The sequence below is a fragment of the Bidens hawaiensis genome, unplaced genomic scaffold (genome assembly GCF_021521415.1).
Source record: "Bidens hawaiensis isolate Kalapana, Puna unplaced genomic scaffold, B.hawaiensis_p1.1 tig00001685_1, whole genome shotgun sequence".
In the NCBI taxonomy this organism is placed as follows: domain Eukaryota; kingdom Viridiplantae; phylum Streptophyta; class Magnoliopsida; order Asterales; family Asteraceae; genus Bidens; species Bidens hawaiensis.
The window spans coordinates 2,461,274-2,477,764 of record NW_027491095.1 but is presented as its reverse complement, the minus strand read 5'-3'; the positions used below and the strand labels follow the sequence as shown (position 1 = coordinate 2,477,764).

The following is a 16,491-nucleotide window of genomic DNA, read 5'->3' as shown; positions in this document are numbered from 1 at the left end:
AAATATCAGTAACCTATATACATTTATGTTATAAATGTTGGATTTAATGGTCGGTTCGGGTCAAGTCAACGCGACCGACCCGAATGTGACCCGGTATGAGTTACACCGGGGGTAACGAAATATAAACCCACTTAAACGTTTACGTTAACTGGGCCCTACACAATCACTTGAAATAATAAGATGGTGTTTTAGGCTTTGGTTGGATAATTGGGCTCAAGCCCAATGGGTTTTATTTGATTAAACCCTATTTAGCTTTCTATACATAATAACATATTGTTATTAAGATGGTGTTTTAGGCTTTGGTTGGATAATTGGGCTCAAGCCCAATGGGTTTTATTTGATTAAACCCTATTTAGCTTTCTATACATAATAACATATTGTTATTAAGATTGAAACCTAACAAACTAAAACCCTAATTGCCACCATTTATTCCGGTGCCGTTTTTTGGTAACTCGATTTTCCGGCAGTCACTTCCGGCCACCGGAATTGCGTGTTAATCATCTTCTCCGGCTCCAAGACATAGCATATCACCACCCGAGCCCTTATAGGCCACTCGTGCTGTTCGTTGTTGCTGTCTGTCCGTTTGCAGCCGGTTTCCGGCGAACCCGACTTTCCGGCAAGCTTTTTCCGTCCACCGGAAAAACGCCACCACCCTCCAACGGTCTTTAAAACTTCGACGGAGTGCCGTCAAGTCAGTCGGAGCACCACCGCAGCCAACCCTCCATAGCTACGCTGCTGTTGCCGCCTCTTACTAGCCACTGGAGTTCCGCCGCCACTACTTCCGGACACCCACTGACCGCCGCCGCTGCAGCTGCTGTTCCGCCATCAGTGCCGCCGATCAGTTGCTGGATTCATTGGTTGTTTGGTTCTTTGATTGTGTCATCTAGCTCATATCGTTAGCCATCGGTGTCTTCACGGTTTCGATAACCGAGGTATATCGACTAACTTAACTATGGTTGATTTATTATTCGTTTATACGTACTCGTTTAACGTTGTAATCGGATCCGGGTTTTGGGTTTCGGTTTTGGTTCGTTTAATCGTTTAATCGTTCCGTTGCGTTTTTATAGTTTGTTTATATATCCATGTTTATTAATATTGATTAATAACTATCGAAACGAAATAATTACTAAAACGAGTTTAAAAGGTTTATCCGTTTTCGTGCCGAACCACCGTTGAAACCCAACAGTGGTATCAGAGCCGCGGTTACAACGTACGAGTCGATACCGGTTCGTTTAAAACCGGATCTACATCATAAATTTAAACCGTTTAAAGTTTTGATCTAGATTTATTTTCGGGTGATTTTAGATTTGGTCAAAGTTTTGTTTATTTTATTTGACCAAGTCAAAACGACCCGAAATTTTATTTATTTTGAATATGTAAATCCGGCCCCGACCTATGTTTGTTTGGTTGTGTTTGGTGTTTGAGCTTGTTTTGGCCATATGGTTGGTTCAAAAGTTGTAAAAGGTTATTATTTATTTTTCGGTTTTCTTTTGGCCATAAAGATGGTTCAAATTTGTAATAGGGCAAATTATTGTTAGTTTATAAATTTGTAATTAAAAAGATGCGAAGATAATCGAGGACGAGCTCAAGGATTTCTTGGAGTTAGTGGGAGTTCGGACAAGATGACGGGATGCACATAGAAGTCCATCCTTGTGGTTGTTTGTGTTGTGAACCCCTTGACCTGATCGGTCTCCCTAATTGGCTCTAGCAAGACCGATCACATTTTGGCCATAAGGATTTACATATTATTGTTATTTGCTATTTGTGGTTGCTTGGATTGTTTATAATAGAATTATAATATCACTGACCTAATACCAAATAAATTTGAAAATAAACATTTTATTAACCAATTATGTTTTGCAAATTAAAAACGTTTTGATTTTCAAAACTAATAACTTAATAGATTTTCTATTAACTTAAAATTGGTTAGTCATATCGTGACAAACTTAGTTTTTAATAGGTTATTTAAAACTAAGTGTCCTGAGAGATGAAAGGGTTCATCAATTCGTCCCGATAATAAATACAGTAAAATTTGACTTTTACTCTATTTTGGTAATTTTAAAATTAATCCTAATTTAAAACCAATAGTTTATGCCAATCCTACTACAAGTCACACTTGAGGCATACTGCGAAATTTCGAGTGTTTGGAGCTACAGCACCGCACTCGTTTTCTAGCCTATCCCATCAAGTTGAAAAGCGTTTCGTTGACACATCCGGCGCTTCACAAGTCACGGTACTAGGAAAACTATTACTTTACTCTCCTGTTACGTGCTAAAGCTGTCTGGAGACTTAAAGTAGGCAAAGATGAGGCTAAACGTATCTATACAGACAATCGTTGTCTTTATAGGCCTCATAACCGAGAGTTGTGCTCTATTCACAATTGGCAATCGTTGTCAGTCTGCCTAACCACTTATTAATGTTGTGTGCTACAGTTGCCTTTAATAACTGGAAGCCAGATTCTCATAATCATAATTAATTAATGTTATTGGGTCATTAATAATAGGACTACAACATCGAAAATACTAATTAAATTTACTTTTGCTTAATTAATCAGATGTCGTCAAACGAAATCTCACCCTACGCCCTTAAGACTATCCTTGAGAAGGATAAAATGAACGGTACCAACTTCATCGAATGGCACCGTAACTTGAGACTTGTTCTCACCATGGCAAAGAGCCTGTATGTTCTCGATGGACCTGTTCCAACCGAGCCTGAAAACAACACAGCCGCTGCACGAAAAGTTCTTGACAAGCATAAGGATGACTCGGCTGAGGTCTCCTGTATTATGCTAGCCACCAGGACTTCTGAGCTTGCTAAAGGCTTGGAAGACTTTGGTACCTATGAGATGCTTGAGCAACTCAAGGGCATGTTCCAGAAACAAGCCCGTCAAGAACGTTTCGACACCATGAAACAACTCATCAGTTGCAAGATGGCAGAGGGGTCTCCCGTCAGTTCACATGTTCTTAAGATGAAGGGGCACATCGATCAGCTTAAGAAACTTGATTATCCCCTGCCCGATGAGATGACATATGATTTCATCCTCAACTCTCTCCCCAAATCATACGACCAGTTCGTAATGAATTTCAACATGAATGGTTGGGTGAAGAAAATGCCGGAGCTTCATAACATGCTCAATACGGCTGAGATGAACATTCCTTCAAGGACCAATCAAGTTCTGATGATCCGATCTGCTGGTGTCAAGTAGCCTAATCCCAAGAACCGGGGTTATAAGGGTAAAGGCAAGAAGAATGTTACCATTGCTGCCCCTCGTGCCACCAATGCTAACAAAGGGGTTCCAAAGATACCACCGCCGCCTCCTGAGGAGCGCAAGTGTTACCGATGCAACCAAATGGGACACTGGATGCGAAACTGTCCCGAATACCTTGTTGAGATCAAGATGAAGAGAGCCAATGGTGAAGGCTCTTCTCGAGGTATTTCCATATACGTTATTGAACTTTTCACTGTCTCTAGCAACACATGGGTATTTGATACCAGATGTGGTTTCCACATCATTAATGTCTTGCAGGAGCCTGAGAAGTGGAGGAAACTGAATAAAGGCAGCATGGAACTCACCGTTGGAGATGAGAAGCAAGTACCAGTTCTGGCAACTGGAGCTTTTCATTTTTACTTGTCCATCTGACCTAGTTTTTCATTTGAATAATTGTTTGTATGCTACTGGTTTGACCAGAAACATCATTTCAGTTTTGTTGTTGTTTGAAAAAGGATTTAAACATGTTCTTAATGGCATGGCTATTTCTGCTTACTTAAATGATATCTTTTATTTTGAGGCTAAACCTCGAAATGGTATTTATGAGATTGATGTTCAACCTGACAATAACGTATATCATCTTTCAAAACGTATCAAGACTAGCATCAATGATACTTTTCTATGGCATTGCCGACTTGGCTACATAAGCAAGGCAAGAGTTAAAAGACTCCAATCCGAAGGGATTATTGAATCCACAGGACCGGACTCTTTTGACGATTGTGAATCTTGCTTAGCTGGCAAACTCGCCAAAGACTCCTTCACTAATAAAAGTGAACGAGCAAGTGATCTGTTAGGACTCATACATACTGATGTATGTGGACCGTTCAGAACCATGACTAGAAACCATGAAAGATACTTCGTTTCCTTTATCGACGATTATAGTCGATACGCTTATGTGTATCTTATGAAACACAAGCATGAAACTTTTGAAAGGTTCAAAGAGTTTCAAAACGAAGTAGAAAACCCACTTGGTAAAACCATTAAGATACTTCGATCAGATCGAGGTGGAGAGTATCTCAGCTCAGAGTTCATCACTCATCTAAAAGAGCATGGAATTGTTTCACAACTCACTCCACCTGGCACACCCCAACATAATGGCGTGAGCGAGAGGAGGAATCGAACTTTGCTAAACATGGTTTGATCGATGATGTGTAGAACCATCTTGCCTCACTCCCTTTTGGAGTTTCGCCCTTATGACTGTTTCCCGCATTCGTCAAATACTACTACCAAAGCGGTTATTACTTCTTTCATCCTGATACAAATATGATTTCTATCAAGAGGAAATACCACTTCCTCGAGAAAGAATTTCTCGATCGTGAACTGGAGATTATTTTGTCGATCTTGAAAAAATTCAAGAACCAAAAACAACCGCTGAGAAGCTAGAGTGTCTGATCAACAAGTTGTTGTTGTTGATACATCAGACATGAACACGAGCGTTCGCAGAAGTACTAGGACTCTCGCACCCAATCCTAGATACCTATGGCATCTGGATGTTCCGGAAGTCATATTAGTGGCCGAGTCTGGCGACGAAGTTACTAACTACATATCTGCAATCTTGGATCCGGAATCTGAGAAACGGCGAGATGCCATGACGCCGAGATGCAATCTATTCATGACAATCAAGTCTAGAACTTGATTGAGCTACCCCCCGAAGTTCAGGCAATAGGGAGTAAGTGAATTTTAAGCAAGCATCTCGAAGCTGGAATCTTCACTTGATGAGAAATTCAAAGAGTTTGGTTTTATCAACAATGAAGATGAGCCTTGTGTTTACAGAAAGGCTAGTGGGAGCACTATATCATTCCTCATCTTGTATGTGTATGATATACTGATAATTGGAAACAACATTCCTATGCTTAATGGAGTTAAGCACTGGTTGGAATCTTGTTTTACAATGAAAGATCTTGGAGAAGCTGTTTATATTCTGGGAATCGAGATCTACCGAGATAGATCTAAGCGGCTTCTAGGGCTAAGTCAAAGTACATACATAAGCAAGGTCATGACACGCTTCTCAATGGACAACTCCAAGATAGGAGCTGTTCCATTGTTAAAGGGACTGTTTTAGCAAATCGCAATCTCCGGCAACGGACATTGAGACAAAGCACATGCAAGAAATTCCATATGCTTCAGCAATTGGCTCTGTCATGTATGCCCTATTATGCACTAGACTTGACGTCTCGTAAGCGTGTTTGGAGGAGTGGAAGAGGAGCTCATTGTAAGATGTTACACTGACGCTAACTTCCAAAATGACCGAGATGCTTCTCGCTCATAATTTGCTTGGATGAAGAAATTCATAGCCAACCTCGATCTAATTCCAAGTTTAGGAAAATGATCGACGTGATATGTGATAACACAGGTGCTATTGCTCAAGCCAAAGAGCCCAATTATGGTCACATGGCCAAGCACATTTTTAGTTCCACTATGTACGAGTAATACTGGAACGAGGTGACATCATGATAAGCAAAGTAGACACAGATCAAAATCTAGCTGACCCGTTCACTAAGCCGATGACTCAGGACAAGCATAGAGATGCTATCAGGCTTAGATTTGCTAGTGATTTATTTTTGATTTAGTATTTGGATGTATGAACATTCAAACAGTTGTACTTTTCAGTTCACATTTGATTTAATGGTTAAATGCAAACGTTGAATGATACAATTGTGTTCTTTTTAATACGTTTAATCCATGAATATTATCTTCTAAACTATCCGTAGTCGGTCAGACTCGTGGGAACGATTCTGAATTAAGACTATTCTGACTTTGGACTCAAGCAGTTGACTTCCAAACTCACAGACCTCATTATGAATGACGTTGGATGTAACTCGCATCAAATCATCTTCATGGATCTTGATCATAAGATGTTTTGATAATAGTATGCTCATTTAGTATCCTAAGACCTGAGATACATATTAGAACTTTCGTTTACCGAGGAATATTCTTTGATCATGTCAACCGCTGTTGCGTAACTGCCAGCCATAAAGGCATTGATTGGGAATGTTCTGGAGTTCAGTGGGAGTTGTATGTAGTCAAGATGGGATTCTGTACTCTTACATTAAAATTTAACAGTTAGACATATTAGTGTCCTCGTTGATTCAAACTGGTAATGTGTGAGGCCTCACCCAAACTTACTGTGGGTTTGATAGACCACTTTGACTCTATATCGAGAACTACAATAATTGAACACTATATGAGATTGATTTGATCCATGTCTCATTGTTCAATTAAAGTCTTATACAGAAAGGGTAGATGACAACGATTACTATAAATTCATTATCTTGCAATAAGGTATTCCAAGATACTTTGGTTATGGATTTAAAAATTGTCATATTTGGTTGGGGACAGCTATGTGTAGCTAGAACGCCTCTGGCTGTTAGCGTTGTGATACTTGACCCAAATCCGTCCAAGTGGGAGACTGTTGGATTTAATGGTCGGTTCGGGTCAAGTCAACGCGACCGACCCGAATGTGACCCGGTATGAGTTACACCAGGGGTAACGAAATATAAACCCACTTAAACGTTTACGTTAACTGGGCCCAACACAATCACTTGAAATAATAAATTGGTGGTTTAGGCTTTGGTTGGATAATTGAGCTCAAGCCCAATGGGTTTTATTTGATTAAACCCAACTTAGCTTTCTATACATAATAACATGTTGTTATTAAGATTGAAACCTAACAAATTAAAACCCTAACAGCCACCATTTATTCCGGCGCCGTTTTCCGGTAACTCGATTTTCCGGCAGTCACTTCCGGCCACCGGAATTGCGTGTTAATCATCTTCTCCGGCTCCTAGACATAGCATATCACCACCCGAGCCCTTATAGGCCACCCGTGCTGTTCACTGCTGCTGTCTGTCCGTCTGCAGCCGGTTTCCGGCGAACCCGACTTTCCGGCAAGCTTTTTCCGTCCACCGAAAAAACGCCACCACCCTCCAACGGTCTTTAAAACTTCGACGGAGTGCCGTCAAGTCAGCCGGAGCACCACCGCAGCCGACCCTCCATAGCTGCGCTGCTGTTGCCGCCTCTTACTAGCCACCGGAGTTCCGCCGCCGCTACTTCAGGCCACCCACTGACCGCCGCCGCTGCAACTGCTGTTCCGCCATCAGTGCCGCCGATCAGTTGCTGGATTCGTTGGTTGTTTGGTTCTTTGATTGTGTCATCTAGCTCATATCATTAGCCCTCGGTGTCTTCCCGGTTTCGATAACCGAGGTGTATCGACTAACTTAACTATGGTTGATTTATTATTCGTTTATACGTACTCGTTTAACGTTGTAATCGGATCCGGGTTTTGGGTTTCGGTTTTGGTTCGTTTAATCGTTTAATCGTTCCTTTGCGTTTTTATAGTTCGTTTATATATCCATGTTTATTAATATTGATTAATAACTATTGAAACGAAATAATTACTAAAACGGGTTGAAAAGGTTTATCCGTTTTCGTGCCGAACCACCGTTGAAACCCAACAATAAATGCATGTTAATGATCTTGATGTACAAGCTTTGGAATAAAACAATGTATTATACTACTTTGCTATGATATACTCTTAACATGTCCGACAATTTTTATATATCAATTTCCATAAAGAAATATTTTCATTGATAGTTCAATGAAAATCCATGTTGATAAGTTAAACCTCACATGCATATTGCTGTTCTCGAGAATCACTAACATTAAAAAGAGCCATGATTTGAAGAAAACCCTATAAATAAATGAGATTTCTATATAATAAATCTTAGTCAACGATGACGACCATTCTGGTGCCTAGAAACTCTTCTTGACATAATCATTTATCTTCAAAGTAACCATCCATCCCAGTTCTCACAAAAGAAATTGTTAGTTTCATATACATGAGGGAGACCTCAGTGATAGTTCGTCACAAACCGTAGTCAATTTATTGGCTCGTTTGTTGGAAACCATCGGAATGTAGAGTTGTTCATGTAGCAAACACTATTTGGAGTTCTATTCAAAACTTACAGTGGGTCTAAAGCCTTTGCTTGATAACATGGGCCCACAAGCCGGCCCTACATATGGGTGATTATTTTTACCATAATTTAAATTTGGCCTAATATATTAATCTACTGATATATAACATGTAACATATACATCCTTACTAGCACACTCACAGGAGTACTAGTTATTGACAAAATAAAGAGGTGGTGGCCCCAGTTATGTAAAATGACACCACCTTAGGTCATGTGTAGTGGATGAGCTACAATTAGGGGCGAATTGTGACACGTGGCGCCCGGTTAGCATAGAGTGGAAATTTATTTTTGGGGTGTAATGGTGTAGGGGCTACAAGTTGGGCCCACAGGGTGTTTTTTTATTATTTTCTTTTTATAATTAAACTAATTAAATAAAAACCAATTTATTTAAATAATTAAATAAAAATGTATTAAAATTAAAAAATAAATACAAAAAAATACATAAACTAAAAAAAATACACGAATAATAAAAATAAATTATAATAAAAAAACACACAAAAATAAAAATACACATAAAAATTTCTATAAAAAAACTAATATATTCGTCTTCATCTTCGTCTTCGTCCCCGTCGTCGTCATTGTCCTCCTCCTCGTCTTCGTCCTCGTACTCATCTCCGTCCTCGTACTCGTCCTCGTCCTCCTCAATGGGACGATTATCCCACACGTGTTGAACCAAATCCGCCTTCAGTTGGTTATGTATATCACTTGATGTGAGCTGGTGAATGTTATACGTTCGTTGGTCTTGGGTTGGTTCAGGGAACTGTTCTGGAACGCTTCCTGGTATATAGTGTTGACATATTGCTTTTCCCTTGTCTTCTAAAATCATATTATGCAATATGATATACGTATACATGGCATCGCTCATTTTTGCCAACGTCCATACACGACAAGGGTTTTTCAAATAATGCCAACGTTTTTTTAGAACACCGAAACACCTCTCGATATCCTTTCTCGTGGACTCTTGCTTCTTCTTAAAATAATCTCTTTTTTCTTCGATAGGGTCTTGAACGTCTTGACGATGATCGAGTACTCTTGATATATCCGATCTCCCAAATAGTATCCGTGACGATAGAAGGTATCGTTGGAATAAAACGGTAAGACCGGTATGCTACGGCTTATGTAATACTCTAACACGGGTGACGCGTTGAGAACATTTATGTCGTTGTTGGACTCGACTGAGCCGAAATAGGCTGACCAAATCCAGAGGTCGTGTGAACAAATGGCTTGAAGACTAACCGTTGGCACTCCATGGTCACCACGAGTGTATTGACCTCGTCATGCGGTTGGACAGTTGGCCCACTCCCAATGCATGCAATCTATACTCCCGATCATGCCTGGAAAAGAATGTTTGCTTTCGTGTACATCATATATGCGAGTCAGGTCGTTTGAAGTAGGAATCCTCAGATAACGACGAGAGTATAATTGTATTATCCCTATACAAATAAATTATTAAACAATATTTATATTAAAAACAATAGTTAATACAAACAATTTAAATATTACCGATGCAAAAATTCTCCAACGCATCTCTCGTTGTTTTCTCAGCCATCTTTAAATACTCGTCATTGATATCGGTCGTGTTGCCGTATGCGAGGATGCGTAGAGCCGAAGTACACTTTTGGATGGCGGAGAATCCTAAATATCCTCTTGCGTCGGGTTTCTGTTGAAAATACTCATACTCCCGCTCCATATCTCCAACGATGCGCAAAAATAAACGCTTGGACATCCGAAAACGACGTCGAAACATAACGTCGTTAAATGTAGGTGTGCCGTCGAAGTAGTCCTTCATCAAACGAGCGTTCGCTTGCGTACGATCCCGAAGGATATATGACCGTCTACGTGGTGCCGTAGATGGAGCAAAGCCGGACACCATGTTATTGGCGACGGCCCGAACTGCGTTCGTGACTTGTCGGTGAATCTGATGAATCATTCGACTCTCGTGGAATCCGGGGAACTCATTGAGTTTGAAAAAGTATGAAAATAATAAAAATGATTGGTATTTTTATGTTTGAGTTTGTGTATGATAGGGTGAAAATGGTTAGATAAAGTTTGATATATATGTTAAGTTTTTAAATTAATTTTTTTTATATTTAGCCGTTACCCAACGGTAAGATTATTATTATTATATTATTATTAATCAATCTCGCAGGCGATAAACTAACCCCGCCCCCGCCCCATTTTGCCCAAATTTCGCCCAGGGGGCGGTGTTCCACCCTAAAATTGTCCCAAATTCGCCCACTTTCTCGCCCACTACGTTTGGCCTTATTAAAGATTCTTTCCAACCAAACATTTAAGAGAGCCATTATTGACTCAATGTCCAATTGTCATACTGGGCTATAACTAATAAAAAGTCAACGATGAGAACCACTCTCGTTCCTACAAAGAGGACATTTCTCTTAGTCTTCTTGACTCAGTACTCACAATGGGGAAAAAAGGCCAAAGCCCCAACACAAGCATCTGGATATCATCATGGATTTTCAGCATGGTAGTTGTCGTGTTCATAGTGATGGCTAAACAGGTGGCTTCACAGTCAACTGCTAACAAGACTTTGCTTAGAAAGTATTGTAGAATATACAAAGCGTCGAATGGAGAGTCATACTTAAGCAACATCAATATCACCCTTTCTAGCCTCCAGAGGCAGCTGTCCAATCCACAGGTATACTACGCCTTTGCACAGAGTAACAGTGGTGAATTTGTCTACGCCTTCGCTTTGTGTAGGGACTATCTCTCGACCACCCAGTGTCTGGCTTGTTTTGAGTCACTGGTTAACGAGACGAAGTCGTGTGGGACTTCTGACGGTGTTAACTTGATTAATGATGATTGCAGTGTCAGGTTAGTATCACATTTGTCTGTAATTTTCTTACACATGTTTGGAATTTATTAAAGAAATTGATATCTATAGGAACTAAATTTTGAATCAAAACATCATAAAAGGAAATAGAATAGAAGATATTAAAAGGAATTGAAATTTATGAAATGATTTTAAAATTGAGGGTGCGTTTGTGGAATCTTTTCGAAGGAATTAGAAATTACAAAAAAAATGGAATCCGTAATGTCGACCGCAATCTAATTAACATCACTAACCGACGTCTGACGCGTTAACCGGCACCAGACGCATAACTGACACCAGACATGTAATCAACTACATACACCTTATGCGTTAACAGGTGTTAATTAGATGCCTAACTGACGTCTAGCACGGTAATCAACGTTGGGTGCCAGACGCGTCATCGATTTAACCAACGCCAAACGTATACCGACAAGCATGAATCTTATTAGAATGCAACTAGGGTCAGAGATTCCATTTAATTTGGGTGAAATCCTTCACATGTTGGAAGATTTGTGAAGAGTTTAAAATCCAATTCTAATTCATTTGAACCAAACACGTAAATAGAATAAATTGAATTCTGCGAACCAAACGTGATCTAAAACTCGGCATAATTAACCTATCCACGTGAATTTGTTGTTCAATACTTCAATACAATAAGTTTAGACATCAAGTTGTGAAGGTTTTAAAAAATATATAAAAATTATAAAAATACTTATTTTAGTCTAATAATTAGAAGCCGCCGACGGCCACTTGTGCAGGTCCTTCACTATAAGGCTGAGGGGTGTGGGGGGCTCTAATGGGGGCTCTAGTGGGGGCTCCAGCCAATAATATTATGACGTGTTGCAGAGAGAGAAATTGGATAAGGGGGGTGTTGGAGCCCCCGTTGGAGCCCCTGGCCCTGGTGTGGAGGGGCTCCAGCCAATAATATTTTTTTTTAATTTTATAAGAGCTCAACGGCTCTTTTTCGAACTCCAAGACACCTTTTATCTCTCTTCTCCCGCGACCAGCCTCACGCCTGCCTGGATTTCCGCGCTCGCGCCCCTGCTCGCGCCCCGGTGGTGTGGGGTTCGCGCCCCGGAGGGGCTCTAGCGCCCCGGTTAGCGCCCCACACCCCTCATCCTAATATCAACGTCATATCGTTTGTGCACATTGCCAACTTGATTTTGACATCTTTGAGAGTTGAGACTATATTGACTTAAAATCAACACTATGCTAGTAAAGATGGGTTATTAATCATTATTAATTCTAGGTTTTTTATTTTAAAAGTAAGAAAAGAAATACACACACACACCCAAATTCACAATTTATTGTTAAATAGGAGCGGAAATCTTTTATGTCGTTAAGCAATTTATAAACGTCTGTTATGCCGTTACGCAATTTATAAATATCTGTTATGCCGTTAAACAATTTATAAATATCTGTTATGTCGTTAAGCAATTTATGGAGTTTATTATTGAAAGACAACAATAAGTCTTCAAATGCTTGAAAGTTTTTTGAAAACCCTTCGTTTATTAATTTTGTCCTTGTAAGAGACATCATAAAAAAGTCTTCAATTGCATGAAATCTTTTGAAAACCTTTTGTTTATTGATTTTTTTATAAGACATGAGTATATGTCTTTGGATTTATAAAAGACATGAAGTCTTCATTTGTGTTCTTAGGTTTATTAAATTTCCAATGAGAAATCATTTAGTTTTGATAAAGATTAATCGAGTTTTGTTTTGAGAAATCAAATTTTGTAAAGATGCTTAAGGAGAGATTATAACAAATACTTTTTGAAGTAAATTAACAGTTATGAAATAAACCATACATCTTCTTCTTATCCAGCTAAGTGAACCTTTTAAGTTGAATTTTACAAGTGACCAACCCAACCAATCTGTTCCCTACGGCCTCCCGCCTCAACGGTACTCTTATGGCTCCAGGTTTTACAAAATTCTTAAAGATGAACTTGATGGATAATAAGAACTGATATATTTATTTCACAACTGTTCTTCCCGAGGGAAGAACTTCTTAGTACTTACATAATACTCTCCTTTAACAAGGAGATTACTCACTAATACACATGATTACAAGAGAGAAAAGAAAGATAGAATGGGATCGAGAATGAGATGCCTAAACTTAAGAATTATTCTCCTTTATATAGGAGGAGAAGATTTATACAATGGACTAAAATGCCCTTCTAATTTCGTCATGCATGACGTTTTTAATCGACATACCCATGTGTTGGGTCCAGTTCCCTGATGTCTTCATCCGAGTAATAGCTGTAAAGTTGAGAGCTATTATCTTCTTTTGTACTGTCTGAACAGTATTCGCAATTATGATTTTCATAAGTGCGCTGAAGCTCCTGACATAGTCTTTCTTTTGTGACTGGCCCTGCTTCTACTTTATTAAAGATGATTCATTGTTCCATTTTTTCTAAAGCTTCTTTCTCTTGCTTTGGTAGTGGAAGACTACTAAAGCTGGTAATTACACAGTGGTGACTGTAATAGTTTACTTTATTAAAGCTTCCAGCTTTTATTTTTTGCAAGTTTTCAAGAATTTTTAGAAAACTCTTGACTCTTATTTCAACCCAGTTGCTTGGGTCTTCATATTTTTCTTCCATGACTTTGGATGGGTTCACGGTTCTTGTTTTAGCAAGACCGATTTCCAGATGATGGTAACTTTGGGAGGACTTTCCTTGGTGCCAATCTGGGAGTGTAGAGGTACACTTGATGAAGATGTTAGCATCTTTTGCTGCTGCAATCTTTTTTCGAAAGTTTTTGATAGCTTTCTTCATTCCTTTGGCCATTAAATTAATTTCTTGTAAATTAGAGGAAGGATAAATATACTTAACTAACCCAGCAGAGAATGCTAAGGAGATAAGTTCTGGGCTTGCGCCTGGACAAAAGACAATTAAACTTTTAGTAGCCTTATCTTCTGTGTAAATGTGCTCGGATTCAAAGTCATTTTGACTTAAAGACTGTGCCTTAGACCATAATGGTCTAAATTCATCAAGAGATACAATATCGTGGGATTCTTCTTCTTTCTCTTCAGAAAATTTTAATTTTGAAGGAAATGGGGAAGCTTTTATGAACTCAACGGTTTTTTCTTGTTTTCCTGGTTTTAAAGGTTCAGGAAAAATTGTTACCTTCAAAGGTATTTCCCTCTTTCCAAGATTTGCTGAATAGCGGGTGGCTTCTTGTTGGGCTTGTGCTAACGTCCCAAACTTTTTGAATGGATAGCTTCTTCCATCCAAGTAACTTTTGACTGTTGACCGGTCTTCGTATATCCCTCTATGCTCACCGTCAAAGATAACATAGAACCTTGTTTTTGGATTTTCTGGTCTCTGTGTGATTTGAGAGTAACTTGGTCTTAATGAGACCTCTTCAGTTTTTGGCAAACTGTCAGCCATCAACGGATTTGATTTGTCTTTACCAGAGCCGTTTGCTTCTGGACTAGATGAAGATCTTAGTTCTTCATTAACTTTTCTTTTGCTTTTTTCCAAAGCAACAGGAGTAAACGAACTTGTTTTTTCTTTACCCTTTGCCGTTTGAAAGGGAATAGATTCAGATTGTCTCCTTTCGGATTCCCGCTCTGAATTAGCAGTTGTTTCTAGACTTTCGTCATAGAGTGCTATTTTTTCTTGAATAGACTTTAATTCTATAAGAAGAATTTTTTCTTTGAGACGTAATGCCTTTAGCTCTTCCATGGGTTTTTTTCTTTTTATGGAAAAGATTTGTATGCTCCATTTGAGGAAGGTTTTAGCTCCTTAAATAGGAGAAATAAGGTGTGAATAGTTTTCACGATTATTGAAAGTCTCGTGTCAGGCAGTCAGCCAACACGTTTTTGGTTCCCTCAAGATGCTCAATGTCGAAAGCATATCTAGAAAACCACATTTGCCATCTGACTAGACAGCCTTTGATATAATTGGAATTTGAATTTAAATAAACCAATTCATTTTTCTTTTGAAGATTTTTTCGAAGATTTTTATAAAAATTGTCCGGGTATTCATCTTCATTCATCCCCCAGTTTAAAAGTTTTATTTTATTCATCTCGAACTATTAGAGCTATTGCTACTGTCTGAAGATGAATCATACATTATTTCAATTGAGTATACCTGCATATAGTCATCAAAAATATTTTTCGAAGGATAATATCCTTCAATTTCTGCCTCAGAAATGAATTTTACATTTTCTGGGAACTTTTGTCTATTAGGACATTCGTTGGCATAATGCCCCTCTTCCGAGCATATCCAGCAACGGCATTTCTTTTTTCCTTGGGGACAAACCTTAGGTTTTTCTTTTGAAAAGTATTTTCCAGTGACGAATTTTCTTTTCTTGGGTTTCCAAAACCTTCTTTTAGTTTTATATTTTCTTTTATATTTCTTTTTGAAATATTTGTTTTTGTCCTCATCACACCCAAAAGATAATTGAGGTGTATCAGTAATTCTATGGCAACAATTTTTGTTAAATCTTTTTAACTGTTTTTGCTTGTTGGAAAACTCGCAGTAAATAGCAATTTCTTCTTTAACAATTCTTGTAGCAAAACCTAGGGAGTGTTTTGTTAAGTCGTTCTTTTCCTTATTCCATCGTTCTTTGGCTTTTTCGCCAATAATAGGAATTTCCATTTGGTAAACTTCTATCCAAGAATGATATTCACCTGTACTTAGCTTGTATAAGTTTTGTTTAAAAAGACAAGTAAAATCATCTAAAAGACATATATCACAAAGTTGTGATTGAGTTAATATTTGTCTTGCTTTTTCAAGCAATTTTTGGTTCTCATGATCTTTATTTGTAAGGAAATCAAGACCTAAGAACATCATATACATGGCATTAATAATTTGATCAAAGAGATCATCCCCATGTAAATCTTCATTCCAAGTTGTACCTTTAATAAAATCTTGGACTATTCCTGCGGACTTATGTTCTATTAATAACAATAAGGCCTTGGCATTGGAAAATTCTTCTGGATTAGACTGGATAATCAGACTAATCTCAGTGTTCCATTTGTCGATTGTTTCTTTTCTTTGATTAAAATAAAAAATACAATCAATTTTTATGGTACCAATTTCAGTTGAACTACCATTATTTTTATCTGAATTTGGTATCCCCTTATGATAGGGCATAGAGAATTCATATTGTGTGTTCTCTTTCTTGTAGGATGGCTTGCGGTTACTACTACTAGCAGCGCTGGATTGATTCATCCTATGTTTTGGAATTTCTTCTTCCGAAGAATCTTCTTCTTCAGTTTCGGGTTCTTTTAAAGCAAAGATTTTTTCTTTATTTTCTGGAAAATATTTTTCTTTTAATTATTTATTTTCAGAAAATTTCTTTTCGCACCCTTGATCGCTTAAGGTCATGAGTTGGACGAGTTCCTGTATTTTTTCGGGTGAATAGCTTTCCAGCTGCTCGTCAAAAATTTGTTCTAATCTTTGTGTGATAGA

General features: G+C 38.5%; 1 protein-coding gene across 1 annotated transcript in view; it reads left to right on the top strand.

The window, feature by feature from the left end:
• The first annotated feature begins 10,507 nt into the window (after window positions 1-10,507).
• The window catches only part of LOC143593208 (cysteine-rich receptor-like protein kinase 3), a 31,990-nt gene continuing 26,006 nt past the window's right edge, over window positions 10,508-16,491 (top strand). The window contains exon 1 of the mRNA XM_077072911.1: window positions 10,508-11,073. Coding sequence (XP_076929026.1) covers window positions 10,664-11,073 — 410 coding nt within the window. The 5' untranslated portion in view covers window positions 10,508-10,663. The remainder of the gene's footprint in view (window positions 11,074-16,491) is intronic.